The 15039-nt window shown below is 46.3% G+C and overlaps 1 protein-coding gene across 2 annotated transcripts in view; it reads left to right on the top strand.

Annotated features, from left to right (window-relative positions):
• SLC13A3 (solute carrier family 13 member 3) overlaps positions 1-15039 on the top strand; it is a 74888-nt gene that overhangs the window by 29777 nt on the left and 30072 nt on the right. For both annotated transcript variants that reach the window (XM_038572506.1, XM_038572507.1), the window contains exons 4-5: positions 10343-10409; positions 13562-13744. In XM_038572506.1, coding sequence (XP_038428434.1) covers positions 10343-10409; positions 13562-13744 — 250 coding nt within the window. The remainder of the gene's footprint in view (positions 1-10342; positions 10410-13561; positions 13745-15039) is intronic.

Here is a 15039-nt window from a genome sequence, read left to right as displayed (position 1 = left end):
TTCAGCCTGGGGTATGATCCTGGAGGCCCAGGATTGAGTCCCATGTCAGGCTCCCTGCATGGAGCCTGATTCTCCCTCTGCCTGTGTCTCTGTGTCTTTCTCTCTGTGTGTCTCTCATGAATAAATAAATAAAATCTTTTAAAAAATCTATGAAGTAGATACAATACTTAAACCTGGCTTTAGAGCATTTGAAGAGTTGCTCAAAACCATTAATACCTAGAGAAATGCAAATTGAAATGCAATGTGATTTACTTCAGTGAGATCAGCAAAGATACGAAAGCTGGATAATGCCCCGTGTTGGCAAGAATGGGGCCATGGGAACCCTTGTGTTCTTCCAGAGAACGTGTGTACTAGGTCAGCCTTTCTTAAGGGAATTCTGCAGATATTCAATCGAATTAAATGTGCACATACCCTTAAAAAAAGTGCAGATACCCTGTCACCTAGCAGTTTGGCTCCTGGATACAAATGCCAAAGGAGTTCTGACAGAGGTCCACGAGGAGACAGGTGTGACAGTGTTCACTGCAGCATTCTCTGTGGTGTGATGAGTTAAGTAGCCACATGAGCATGACCACCAGTAGAGGGGAAAGGTCAAGTGTGTTCCATTGAGCACCATGCAGCTGTAGGAGCAAAGAATCAGAGGAACGTAGTTATAGAAATGGATCTCACAAAACATAGTCATGATTGGAAAAAGAAACCAGGGTGAGATCTAGAAGACAATACCATTATGTAAATTAAAAATTCACACAAGTGACCATTTTGCAAGAACACCAGCAAATGAAAAGCTATGGTTAAACCCATCTGCATGGTTGCTCTGGGAAGGTTGGGAGTGGGAAATGGGAATCCAAGAGATGGAAGAAAGAAAGAAAAGGAAAGAAAGAAAGAAAGACAGACAGACAGAAAGAAAGAAAGAAAGAAAGAAAGAACCAAAAAGGGGCATCCTACAACAAAGAGTGAGAACATGCCACCTACTGAAGGATTTTTCACTTAAACCTCAGAAACTGTTCTAAACAAAACAAAATATAAGTAGCTGCTGCATTCTTAGGACTGAGCAAGGGCTCAGAGAGGGGAAGTCACTTCCCCAAGTCACACAGCACATCAATAACTGAGCTCAACTTTGCACCCGGGCAGTCTGGCTCCAGAGTGTGCCCTCTTACCCGTGGAACCAGCTGTGTTGGTGGGAATGCAGGCAGAAGAAGGTCTGTCTGCAGGTGGCTTGAAAGATAAGGGTTCGTTTTCCTCACACATCAAGAAGTCAGAGAAAGGCAATTTCAGGATTGATTCAGAGGCACGAAGATATCAGAACTTTTCACTGGCATCTCTGTGATTCCCTTGGTCTTTCCCTCATGGTGGCAGTGGCTGCCACATGGTCTGCTTTAAAAAAGTCTTTCTTTTTATTTACATAAATGTATATTATTTATATATGTATGTTTGAGAGAGAGAGCACCAGTGTGCAGGCATGGGGAGGGGCAGAGGGAGAGAGAGAATCCCAAGCAGGCTCTATGTTCAACGTGGAGCCTGGGCAGGGCTCGATCTCACAACCCTGAGATCACGACCTGAACTGAAACCAAGAGTTGGACGCTTAACCAACTTCAGCCACCCAGACACCCCTATTTACATAAATGTATTTTAAAAGGAAGCTTTAAATTGATTCAAACGTGGGCAGAAATTTCTAGTTTATCCCCAGTATTGAGTGGGAACGGTCCATGCAGCTCCTGGGTCCCGCCTTTCCTGCCCTTTACTCCTGCTGCCTGGAACATGCATATGATGTGAGGACCAGGCACAGGTTGTAGGATAGATGGCAGATCAGCCCAGGAACTCTGGATCATTTATCCCAAATAACACAACAAGCATGATTCATGAAACCGTGGGCTTTGAGTGCTAGTTATGGGGTTTTTTTTTTTTTTTTTGAATGCGTGTTAGAATTAATATATATGTTAAAAATCTAAATATTGATCCATGTACCATCTAAGTTCATCTCATTCACTGCGGTATGGGTATTTGCCTATCAGGCAGTAAGGGGTCTTGCTTGTCTTATTTTCACATCAGCCCTGCAAGTTAGAAATGATCATTATAAGTACTTGACTGGTGAGGTTCAGAGAGGTAAAGTGATATGAACAGAATTAATCACATTGTTGGTAAAGTAACAGAGCCTCTGAAGGTCAAAGCCTTCCACATGGAAGGGAAGAGATGTTCTATACCAGGGGTCAGAAAACTTTTTCTGTAAGTGACCAGACTGTAAAATATTTTAGGTTTTGCTGGCCACACCATCACCACTGCTCCAACTGTGCCCTTGCAGAGAAAAGGCAGCCCCAGGCAAGATCGAAATAAGTGGGCATGGCTGGGTGCCCATGAAAGTTTATTTATGGGTGCTGAAATTAAAATGTTATGTAATTTTTACATCATGAGGGGCACCTGGGTGGCTCAGTGGTTGAGCATCCGCCTTCAGCTCAGGTCATGGTCCTGGGGTCCCAGGATCGAGTCCCACATCGGGCTCCCCACAGGGAGCCTGCTTCTCCCCCTGCCTGTGTCTCTGCCTCTCTCTGTGTGTCTCTCATGAATAAATAAATAAAATCTTAATTTTTTTTTTTTTTTACATCATGAAGTATTTGCTTCTACTGGCTTTCTCCAGCCATTTAAAAATGTAAAAACCATTCTGAGTCAGTAGGCTGTGGGCCAGATTCAGCCCATAGGCCAGAATTTGCTTCCTTCGTTTTCAGACTGTTTCCCCCCAAGTCTCAAGGCTTCCAGAGAACTGTGTCATCATCACCCTGAGTGGTGACAGGTGGTGAAGACTTTGGTCCTTCTCCCATTTCTACCCCAGCTTCTCCACTTTACCTAGTTTAAACCCTGGGCTTCCAGGGAAACAATTACAGATGTTTACTGAGCCTTGGGGCTCTTCGCAGCGCTTTATGTCTACAGGAGGTGAAGCCTGCATAGACCTCATTTAGAAGATTGGAAACTGGGGAAGAAATTAAAAAAAAAAAAAAGGAGGATAAAGTAGCCTCCAAGGTCACAGTTTCAAAATAGTGGCTCCGGTATTTTGTTTTTTTGTGTGTTTTCTTTTTTCTTTTTTCTTTTTTTTTTTTTTTTAAGATTTTATTTATTTACTTGAGACAGAGAGAGAGAATGCCTCCTGGGGGGCTCAGTGGTTGAGCATCTGCCTTTGGCTCAGGGCGTGATCCTGGGGTCCTGGGATCGAGTCCCACATAGGGCTCCCTGCATGGAGCCTGCTTCTCCCTCTGCCTGTGTCTCTGCCTCTCTCTGTGTGTGTGTGTCTCTCATGAATAAATAAAGTAAAAAGAGAGAGAGAGGCAGAGAGAGCGCACAAGCATGAGCAGGGGAGAGAGGCATTCAAAATACCTGGGTGGCTCCATGGCTATGGGATTTTGAATCCAAGGTGATTTAATCTCTGCCATTCTGCCTCATTTTCAAGAGTTGTTTTTGTTTTGTTTTGTTTTGCTCTGTTCTTTATTTTCAAAAAGTCTAGGGGCCAAAAAAGAAAAAAAGGTTTGAAAGCCATGTCCCTCATTATAAAGATGGAAAATCTGAGACCCAGGAAGAGGAAAGGACTTGCCTAGGGTCACACACAGTGTTGGGTGCAAATTGAAATCCAGAGTCTTCTCCCAAATGCTGCAAGATGTCAGGAGGTTAAGAGAGCCTGGGAAGCTGGGGCAGACACCTGCTTTCGCAAGCAGTGGGATCAGAGAGCACAGACTGATTAATGATCAGCCCTAAGACCTAAAACAAGGCTAATTCCAGGGCAAAGAGATGTGCCCTTTCACACAGTATGTGTGCTCTGTCGTGACGGCAGGACGTGAAGACCCGTGGAGGGGGGTAGAGACTGTCAGTGGGCCAGGCCAGGGCTGGGGAGGCTCCTGGGGGCTCTAGGTCCACGAGGGACACCCACAGCAACAACAGTGATGACAGCGTGAGCTCTCAGTCCCTGAAGACCCTTCATACGCCAGACGTGTGCTATATTTTTCATACCCATTGGCTCATTTCATCTTCATAATGAAATGTGCTAGGAAGTAGGTAAATGATCCCCATTTTACAGATGAGGACACTGAGACTTGGGGAGGCAAAATTATTTCCCCAAGGCAGTGGAGTTAGTTGCTGATCTCTGCCTGGATCTAGAACCTGTGCTTGTAAGCATCACGTCAGAACGGGACAGAGCCTGGGGCAGGGCAAAACTTGCTGGACAAGACCCGGGGAGGGAGAGGGGTGCATCCTCAATCTTGGAGGGCAGCCCTGATGTTTCCATTCAGTTTCTCTTCCCAGCTTGGCTCCCCATCCTGCCTGAGGGACTGAGGGGTCATGGAGGTGGTGGCTTCTCCAGCACCCTACGTGCATTCTCATTAGACCCCCTACCACAGCCCTGCAGGGGTGGCCCTGTCATCATGCCCATGTTACAGAGGAGGAAACTGGTGCTCAAATGGGTGGAGTACTTGCCCAGTGTCCCTCAGCCAGGGGGTCCGTCTGATTTTTGAATCTAAACTCCATCACCATCTCCGTCCTTTTCTCTGCCCAAAGAAGGCCAACTTGCCACCTTTCAAGACAGCATCATTCCCAAAGCCATCTTTTAGGCTGGATTAAGCATTGCCCTCCTGCTTCACTCTTCACTCACGAGGCCAGAAGCAGTTTGGCAAAGGGCGGTCTCTTTCTGAGACGCTTTCCTCATCTGTGAAATGAGAACAACACTCCCCACTTCGTACATATTGCTGTGAAGCTTCCATGAGACAGGAGAGCCTGACACACAGGAATGTAGTTAATATGTGGCAGTTGTATAAAAGCCATTGTAAGCTTTCTGGGATTAGGGAGGAGCTGGTGATAAGATCCTATACCTTGGAGCACCTTTATGTTTCCTTCAAGGCCTGGTCAAGAGGGATTTATTTGTATATAACCTGTCTCCTCCGTGGACTCTGAGCTCCATGGGGACTTGTGTCAAGTCTTCTCATTGCCATGAACAACCTCCACTGGTGGAGTCTTGTTCACCCAGAACACTGTTTGGCACATAGTAGGTGTTCAATAAATGTGTGAAACTAATGAATAAATGAATGAATGGGTTAGGAATGCTGTTCTAAAGCTCAGCATCTTCCGATATAAAATGGTGGGGTGGGGGTGTGGAGGGTGGAGGGCACCTGGATGACTCAGTTGATTGAGCCTCTGACTCTTGGTTTCAGTTCAGGTCATGATCTCATGGGTGTGAGATCTAGCCCCAAGTTGTTCGGCTCTGCACTCAGCGGGGAGTCTGCTTGAGTTTCTCTCCCTCTGCCCGCCACCCCTCTCCCCTGGCTCCTGTGAACCTGGCCACACATTCTCTCTCTTTCTCTCTCTCAAATAAATAAATCTTAAAAAATAATAATAAAATGAGGTCTCACTACTTCCTGTCCAGGTTGTTCTAAGTTCTGAATGAGTTCATGGATGTCAACCTTCCCTACCTTTGGGGGGGTGCTTTGACCTTCCCTGGGTGCTCTTTACCCTAATTAGATACAAGAACTATTTCCTGAGTGTCCTGAACTTCAAGAACATGTCATTCACCCCGGGGAGGCTGGACTAGAGTTAGCAGGGCCAGGTCAGACCTGCTGAGAGCCAGGTAGGAGCCCTGGGAGGTGGAGGGAGATTCAAGAGGTGCAGGATCAGTAGTCCTGGGAATAAGCCTGACTCTGCCGCTGACCCACTGGGTCATCTTGATCCAGACTGTAGCCCCCTCTCTGGGCCTCAGTTTCCCCAGATGTAAAGAAGAAGGTAGTAACCCCAGCCTAGCTCTCCCAGGCTGTCGGGAGGCAACTGCCAGATTACAAGCGTGAAAGTCCTCAGTGCCCCTCAGGGACTCGTATTATCTCAGCAAGACCTCCCGTAAGCTCCCAGCTCCTAACCAGCCAGCCGTCTTGGAGACTTTGCCCCACTGGCCCATTTCTTCTGCGTGATCACTTGGGTCACTGCGGTCACAGGGAGCCGAGGGGCAGATCCTGGGTAAATGGTTAAGAACATTCAGTGTCTCGGTTTTCCTGTTTTTCTCAACTTTATCTTCATTGGGTTTACTATCATCATAATTATTAGAAAAATGATTCCTGGCATAAAATCTTTCCGTCTTACTCGTATAAAGACGCAAAACTCCTCCTTCCGGATGGTGTATGCTACTGATGACTGCGGTTTGCTGTTGTGCACGCACAGCTCTCCTCTGCCCGGGCCATAGTGCGGACAGCCTCATGTTGGGGCTCTCCAGCTCGGGTGCTGGTGGCAACCAGACCCCATGGATGAGTGACAGGGGCCAGGTGGGGACAGTCTGTGGCAAACTGGCCCCTCTTGCAGGGGCAGCCTCTGGAGGCTGCAGCTGCCCACCTATCACGTGACGCGAGGGTTTTCAACCCTGGCTGAAAAAAACCATCAATTGCAGAGCTTTTCAAAAATACCAAGGCCCAAGCTCCACTCTCAAGCCACTAAGCCAGAATTCCTAGGGTGAGGCCAGGAGGGACACTTCTAGAATATTCTCCCATTCATCCAAGGATGCCCAGAGCCACCTTGGGTTTAATGCCTGAGATGCCGGCAAGCTCTACTGAGGTCTGATGCTGTGTGACGGCTGTGGTCCCAACCTGAGTGGGAAGGGTGCAGAGGAGGCTGGAGGTGAGTTGGGACTGGGGGTGATTGGGTCCAGGTTCTTCCTGTTTGGCCTTCCCTGGAGAGCGACTTTGCCCACCAGCCCCGGTGTCTCATTAATAGCTGCTCTCACTTCCTGCTTCACTGCCCTGGCCTCTGGCCTCATGCATTGGATGTGGACATTTGTTCCCATGATGAGAGGCCTGGGGCCCTAGTCCCCCTGACCCCGGGTGAGCTGATCCGCCGTTAGCCTTCAGACCTCTCTGCAGGTGGTCAGCAGGACCAGCCTCAGTAAGATGGCAATGGGCCACCATGGCTCCTGCTCCCTCTGGGTACCAACCGACAGGGAAGGAGAAGCCCAGAGTGGAGAGGGGAGGGGACGGCCTCCTCAAGCCACCTGCTGTGACAGGAAAGAGCTGAGCCTGGAGTCCAGACCCTCCGTCCAAAGCACACACCTGCCGTTGAACAGGTGGGCCGTGAGAGAGGGCACATGCCCCCAGCAGCCAGGATCACTCAGTCAGAGATGCTAGAAAGGACCTCTCATGGGCTTTGGACTTTGGCTGAGACATTTGTGGGGGTCTAAGGAACCTTGCTCAAGATTGACGATGTCAGAAATCACAGGTGATTCTATGAGTGGAGAAGTAACGGCCATTCAATTGGCAAGAAAAGGGGGATGTTTGGCATTTTGTGGGTGTCCAGTGGCTCTGGGCTAAGGCAAGATTATGAAATGCCTTTGCTCTGTCTCCCTTTGTCAGTGTCAGAGAGCAACTCTGGCCGATGTTGGGGATGTCTAAGATTATTTAGGTCCAACACGAGGACAACACAGCGTATATCTGGGTCAGACCACTTCCGGACGTCAAGGACTGCTTTCTTCTTTCTAGAGTAACCCACATCCACTAAATCCTTGCTAGTGTTCAGATTCCTGTTAAATTTGTTCAGTTGTCATCTGGCAAACTTTGGCCCACCGAATCTAGCCTGCTGCCTGTTGTTTGTGCGACCTGTGAGCTAAGCATAGTTTTTATATTTTTAAATGGTTGAGTAAGTCAAAAGAAGATTTTGTGACATGTGAAAATTATATGAAATTCAAATTGCAGTGTCCAAAAATAAAGGTGTAGCCACATGTATTCATTTATGTATGGTCTATGGCAGCTTTCACGGCAGAGTTGAATATGACAGAGACCATATGACCCCCAAAGATTAGGATATTTACTATCTGGTCTTTTACAGGAGAAATTTGCCACCCCCTGCTTTTTTTATATATATATATAAATTTATTTTTTATTGGTGTTCAATTTACCAACATACAGAATAACACCCAGTGCTCATCTCATCAAGTGCCCCCCTCAGTGCCCGTCACCCAGTCACCCCCACCCCCCCGCCCACCTCCCCTTCTACCACCCCTTGTTCGTTTCCCAGAGTTAGGAGTCTCTCATGTTCTGTCTCCTTTTCTGATATTTCCCACTTATTTTTTCTCCTTTCCCCTTTATTCCCTTTCACTATTTTTTATATTCCCCAAATGAATGAGACCATATAATGTTGGTCCTTCTCTGATTGACTTATTTCGCTCAGCATAATACCCTCCATTTCCATCCACGTCGAAGCAAATAGTGGGTATTTGTCGTTTCTAATGGCTGAGGAATATTCCATTGTATACATAAACCACGTCTTCTTTATCCATTCATCTTTCGATGGACACCGAGGCTCCTTCCACAGTTTGGCTATTGTGGACATTGCTGCTAGAAACATCGGGGTGCAGGTGTCCCGGCGTTTCACTGCATCTGTATCTTTGGGGTAAATCCCCAGCAGTGCAATTGCTGGGTCATAGGGCAGGTCTATTTTTAACTCTTTGAGGAACCTCCACACAGTTTTCCAGAGTCAGCCCCTGCTTTAAAGGGTGTCTTAGTCCAGTCTGCTGTAACAAAAATGCCATAGATTGGACATTTATTTTTCATAGTTCTGGAGGCTGGGAAGTCCAAGATCCAGGTGCCAGCAAATTTGTTGTCTGGTGAGGGACTGTTTCTCATTTCATGAGTGGCCATCTTCTCACTGTGTCTACACATAGTGGAAGGGGTAAGGCTACACTGTGGGGCATCTTTTATAAGGGGATGAATCCCATTCATGAGGGGTCTTCACTTCTGACATAATCACCTCCCAAAGTCCACACCTCACAACACTGTTACATTGGGGATTAGGTTTCAACATATGAATATTGGGTGGGTGGGGATGCAAGTATTCAGCCTATAGCAAATGGATCAACTCTTTAATCCTCTTGACAACCCTAGGAGAATTATCACTTCTATTTTATGGATTAAAGAACTGAGGTACAGTGAGATTAAGGGATTTATCTAAACCCAGTTTGCTCAACTCCAGCACTATGACATTTTGGGTGGGATGGTTCTTTGCTGTGGGGGCTGACTTGTGCATAGTAGGATGTTTAGCAACATTCCTGACCTCTTCCCACTGAATGCCAGTAACAGACTCCCACCTCCACCCCACCTTCCAGTTATGACAACCCAAAATGACTCCAGACATCACCCAGTGTCTCTTGGAGGCAGAATTGGCCCCAGCGGGGAACCACTGATGTAAGGTTACATAGTAAGTGATGGATTCATGATTTGAACCCAGAACCCATGTGTTCAGCTATGAGTCACACTCTCAATGCTCAGGGATCGGATTTTTTGCTCTGATGGTTTCAGCTGCAAAAAAATTTTAGTCCTCTCAATCTTTCTTGTCTCCAAAATGCTATTGATGGCTTTTGGGGAAACTGACCTATCAGGCAAGGGATATTTTTAAAAGGAAGTCAGATTCTGTCCTGACTCTATTCTCCTCTGTTCAAACACTCCCCTGGCTCTGCTCACATCTGATTTGGAGTAGAAGCCAAAGTCCTTACTATGAGCCCCAAGACCTCTGCATGACTGAGCCTACCTCTTGGCCTCCTCATCTCTCCCCCTTCCCTCATCTCACCCTACCTCCTGCCATCTGCTCTTTCCTCATACCCCTCTAGCCCCATGGCTCTCCCTTCTACTCAACACACCAGATATACTCTCACCCCGGGGCCTTTGCACTTGCTGCTCCTGTTGCCAAAACCCTCATCCTACAGCTCTTCCTACAGCTCACAGACTGGCTTCTTCTTGAGACCTTGAGGTCTCAGATCAGCTGCTATCAGCTCATGGTGTCTTCTCAGTTGACCTGACTGAGCCCACCTGCTCCCCTCCCCACTCTGCGATCACTCTCCATCACATCACCCACTTTCCTCTCCTCCATCACTACCTGAGATGTCTATCCTTTATTCACTTATTGCCTGTCTCCCCTTCTAGAATATAGCCTTCATGGGAGCAGGGAACTTGTTCTATATTATTCACTGTGTACTGCAAACTCATAGCCAATAGCACATAGTAGGTGCTCAACAAATACTGAATGAATGAATGAATGAATGACAGCGGGGTCACCCAGCCCATTGTTGATCTATTATTTATAGCTAATCTTTCCCAAATATCCCTTTGGCAATTGCAGCTCAGGTGAGTTTAGTCCAGAGGACTTGCCACTTAATCCCTGCCCACTGGCCTAGGCCATCTCCAAATAGAGATTCATGAGACAAGAGGATGGAATTTTGAGTGCCTTTAAAAAAAAAATCAACTAATAGTATAGGAGAGAAACCTGAGAAGCCCTTCCCGTTCGCTTCAGGAGAATAGGAGCACTCCTATCCATTCATTACGTTACTAAAGACATCATGCTCTTTCCCTAGCTGCTGTGCGGAGGAATGGCCTACACCCCGTGCCCACGGAGATGCAGTTTCTTGCCAGCACAGAAGAGTGAGTTCCTGGTACAATTGATGGAGGAGCCAGTGCTTGGTTCAAGGAGATGATGAACAAGAATTTAATGCTACAAGCAATCCTCCCCCCATCCCCAGATTTTTCTCCAAATGACCTAATGCCCAGGTTTCTACCATCCATCCCTTTGGCTGAGGCATGGACACACCCAACGTCCTTACAAAATGCAGATATGGATAGAAAGGGCAGGATAGCACATTAAGTCCTTCTGATGAGGTGGAGCATCTGAAAGGAGGGTCCAGAGGAGTAGGAGCACAAAGACTGCCTGACAGTCAAGGAGGAGAGGGATGCAGACAGGCATCAAGAGGCTCTCAAGACAAAAGTGTCCTAAGAGACAATCACAGTCCTTCACATTTGCGTGACTTAGGAAGCATCTTCACATTGATGGCACACATAGTGGCTGGTGTCCTTTGCATTTGGCAACGTGGTTAAGATCTTGAGGTCGGGAGCCCTGCAGACCTGACTTTGAACCTGGCTCTGCTGCTTATCGGCTGTGTGATTTGGACAGGACACTTAACCTCTCTGAGCCTCTGTTAGTTTCACCCACTGGACATGATAGTGGAACCCACCTTAGAGAGTTATTTTGAGATTAAATGAGACAATGTTGATCAAGCATCGATCATGCTGGCCCTTACATGCATGGATGGCAATGCTTGTTATTCAGGGCATCATTATCTTGGGTCATTGATGAAACAGCAGGAAGTAAAGTCACTTGCTCAAGGCATCGCTGGACATCAGTCAGGTCTGTTTTATTCACTCAGCAAATATAGATACCTTACCATGAGCCAGGAACTGCCAGGGATGCAGCAACAGACAAAAATCCAGCCCTTGTGGAGTTTACGTCCCAGCAACAAGAAACAAACACATAAGTAAAAGTCACAGTATGTCAGATGGTCCTGAGAGCTTTGCAGGAGAACAAAGCAAGAAAGAAAGCTAGGGAGGGTGCCTGTGGGGTGTGAAAAGGCAGTGTTAAAATGAGTATTCAGGAAAGGCCTCTCTAAGAAGGTTCCGCTTAAGCAAACACCTGTAGGAGGTGAGGGGCTAGGGGATGATCTGTGGGAAGAGTGTTCTCAGCACAGGGGACAGCAGATGCAAAGGTCTTGAGAGTCCAAAGCAGCCAGGAAACCAGTATGGCTGGAGTTGGGTGAGTGGATGGTAGGAATCAGGGTCAGAGATATTGCTTCTGGGCCGAGGGGTGTTGGTAGAGGGACAGAGAGTGAGGGACCTCATTGTCCAATGATGTAGCCTTGATTTTCAATGACAGGGGAGCCAGTGGAGGCTTTTAGCAGAGGAGGGACATGGTCTTATGTCTGATGGTCTTATTCCATGGTCTCTGCTCCTTCCTGGCACTATACCTGGGGTCTTTGAGTCCAGCTTTGAGATATGGTTTCTGTGATTGGCCCAGCCACTCCCTACCACTCAACCTAGGAATCTCTTTGGACCATCTGCCCACACAGAGCTTGTGCTGAGTCTATTGGAAAAGGCCCACTTCTCATTCTCTAGAACTCCATGTCCACTGAATGAAAACCTTATCCATTGGATGGAGACTCTATATTCATTGGAATAAAAGTCCTCTCTCTGGGCCTCAGTTTCCCCAACTGAACAAAGAGAGACTTGCACTAGAGGAGCCCTAGGGTCCCTTCTGCTCTCTCATTCTCACCATGAGGCTCAGTCTGGTTGGGTGCCCAGGTCTGGGGGAGCCCACAGTTCCTGCCAGAATCTTCACCCTGAGAAGTCGGGCTGTAATATTAGTCTCCAGTCCTTGTCATCCTTTTAGACCCCAAATCATATCCCAATTGCCTTCCTGATAAGGGGCCTCTCATGTAGTAATTACAGCCAGAAAATATTTGAAGTATCTTTAATTCTTTTTAAAAAATGATTTGTTGTACAGGAACAATTCTTGATTTCATTCACTTACAAAAATTTTATAATTGCACAATTTAGAAGAATACTTTTAAGCAAAAAGAAAAATGTACCCTACATCTCACTCTCAAAGACTGATTAAAAACAGTTAAGTGAATACTATTCTAGACTATTTCTCGATACCTCTCTATGTACCTAAGTGCATTTTTAAAATAAAAACATTCATCATGTTGTATCTGGTCTTCTCAAACCTGCTGTCTCACTTAATGGAATGTACATCTTTTCACCTCAATAAATTTACAGCAACATTAATATCTTTTAATTATATAATTAACAATTTTTAATTTCCTTCTTTCCCCATACTCTTTTCACTGCACCAGAAAATACAAAGAAAGAAAAAAAAGGGGGGGGGGGATCCACTATTTCCACCCCCTAGAAAGGTACCAAAAAACTCTATTCTGAATTTTTCTTAATACTCATATATTCAAAAAATGTGAATTTTTAAAAGATTTATTTATTTATTTATTTATTTATTTATTTGAGAAAAAGCGAGAGGGAGAGAGAACAAGTGGTGGAAGGGGCAGAGGGAGAAGCAGACTCCCCACTGAACGGAGAGCCCAATGCAGGGCTCAATCTAGGACCCTGGGATCATGACCTGAGCAAAAGACAGATATTTAACCGACTGAGCCACCCAGGCGCCCCAATATGTGAAAATTTTAAAAATAAAAAAATTAAGTGGTGCAGTTACTGACCCTTTTCCCCTTTACATAATAGACATCTTTCATCTTAATAAACATCCACCTAGATCTTGTTTTTTAATAACTATGCTGACATCCCATTCCGAAAGACGATCATTTTTATTGAGCCAATCCCTTCTGGATGGAGATGTAGGTTGTTCTAGTATATAGTTAGTGCCACTTACAAAAATTTTATAATTGCACAATTTAAAAGAATACTTTTAAGCAAAAATAAAAATATACCCCACATCTCACTCTCAAAGATAGATTAAAACAATTAAGTGAATACTATTCTAGACTATTTCTGGATAGTCTCTTATACCCACACCTGAGGCACCTGCCCAGTTACTTCTTTAGGATAAATTCTTAGACTACCTGAGCTGAAAGTTTGCACATCTTTAGAGGCTTTTGATGCCCTGCTGACCTGCCTTCAAGGAAGACCACTTCCTTTTCCCAACCCGACTGGTTTGTTTCCCCAGGAGGCCAGGAATTCTGATTGTGTTCTGAATGGCTTCTCTTTGGGTTTGTTTAAAGCAAAGACTGTCCCGAAGCTGAGGCTCCATTGGACCTTCTGGCAGACTGCAAGAAGGAGGAGGAATACCGCAGGAACATCTGGAAGGGCTTCCTCATCTCCATCCCCTACTCGGCCAGCATTGGGGGCACTGCGACCCTCACAGGCACGGCCCCCAACCTCATCCTACTTGGCCAGCTCAAAAGGTAAAGGCAAGTGTGCCCTGGCTGGCACTCGAGTTCTTGCTCCTCCCGCCTCTCTCCCTCTCCATCTCAACATTGGGGAAATCCGTACTGAATGCCTTCTATTGGCCAGACTTCTGGGGACCCAGCAGTGGACAGACTCAGCAAAGTCCTGGCCCTGGGGAAGTTCCATTTGGGTGGGAGAGACAAGCAATAAAGGAAATGGGAAATGGATATATAATATGTCGGTGCGATAAGCTATGAAATAAAATAAAGTGGGGATGAGGGTGTGGAAGGGACAGGAGTGGGTGCTGTTTTATATAGACTGGTCAGGGATGTGCCACCTCTCTAACAGGGTGACATCTGAGACCTAGGAGCTATGTGAGCATAGGAGGGAAGAGCATTCCAGACAGGGACTAGCCTGTTCAAAGGTGAGCCACACAAAACCGATGAGGCTGGGGTTCAAGAGGCAAAGGGAATTGTGGGAGGAGATAAGGTAAGTTGTTAGGACCCCAGCTTTTCCTGACAGTGAGATTGGGGCGTCAGTGGAAAGCTGGCAGCAAAGAAACGACATGATGTGGCTGTAAGGTCCCAGAAGAAGCTTCGCAACCAGGTGCACAGGCCAGGAGCTATGTTTCCCCAGCACTGAAGTGGTTCAAATAGTAGCTGGATGGCTGGCTGTCAGGGCAGGAGAATAAAAGAGAAGGATTCTCAGATGGCATGAGTCGTCAACTCTATTATCCCAAGCCTCTTCATTTGCAGATGTAAACAATTCCAGTATTTCAAGATTCTGTTCCTAACAGAACATGAGAGACTCCTAACTCTGGGAAATGAACTAGGGGTGGTGGAAGGGGAGGTGGGCGGGGGGGGGGGGGGGGTGTGTGACTGACTGGGTGATGGGCACTGAGGGGGGCACTTGATGGGATGAGCACTGGGTGTTATTCTATATGTTGGCAAATTGAACACCAATAAAAAATAAATTTATTTAAAAAAAAAAAAGATTCTGTTCCTAAGATTTTCAGATTCCAGGATTTTGAGAAGTGGGGATTCTAAGATTCCCCTGCAGTGGAGATGCATCATGTGTTCACTTAATCCACATGAATATAAACGTAAGCATTTGGCAAACAAACACAACAGAAGTATTTAATATGCAACATGGCCCCAGGCTCTGGCCAACTTCTTTATCCCGGTAATCAACCAAAGAATCAAGGACTTCCTAGGATGATGAGGGAAGGCTGGACTTCCTGAAAGCAGGTTCGTTATCACTTTTAATCAAGTGATTTTCATGAGAAATTCTAAGTACACCCATGTGGTACCTC

The sequence above is a fragment of the Canis lupus genome, chromosome 24, assembly GCF_011100685.1.
Source record: "Canis lupus familiaris isolate Mischka breed German Shepherd chromosome 24, alternate assembly UU_Cfam_GSD_1.0, whole genome shotgun sequence".
NCBI lineage: Eukaryota > Metazoa > Chordata > Mammalia > Carnivora > Canidae > Canis > Canis lupus.
This window is presented reverse-complemented; position numbering and strand designations above follow the sequence as displayed.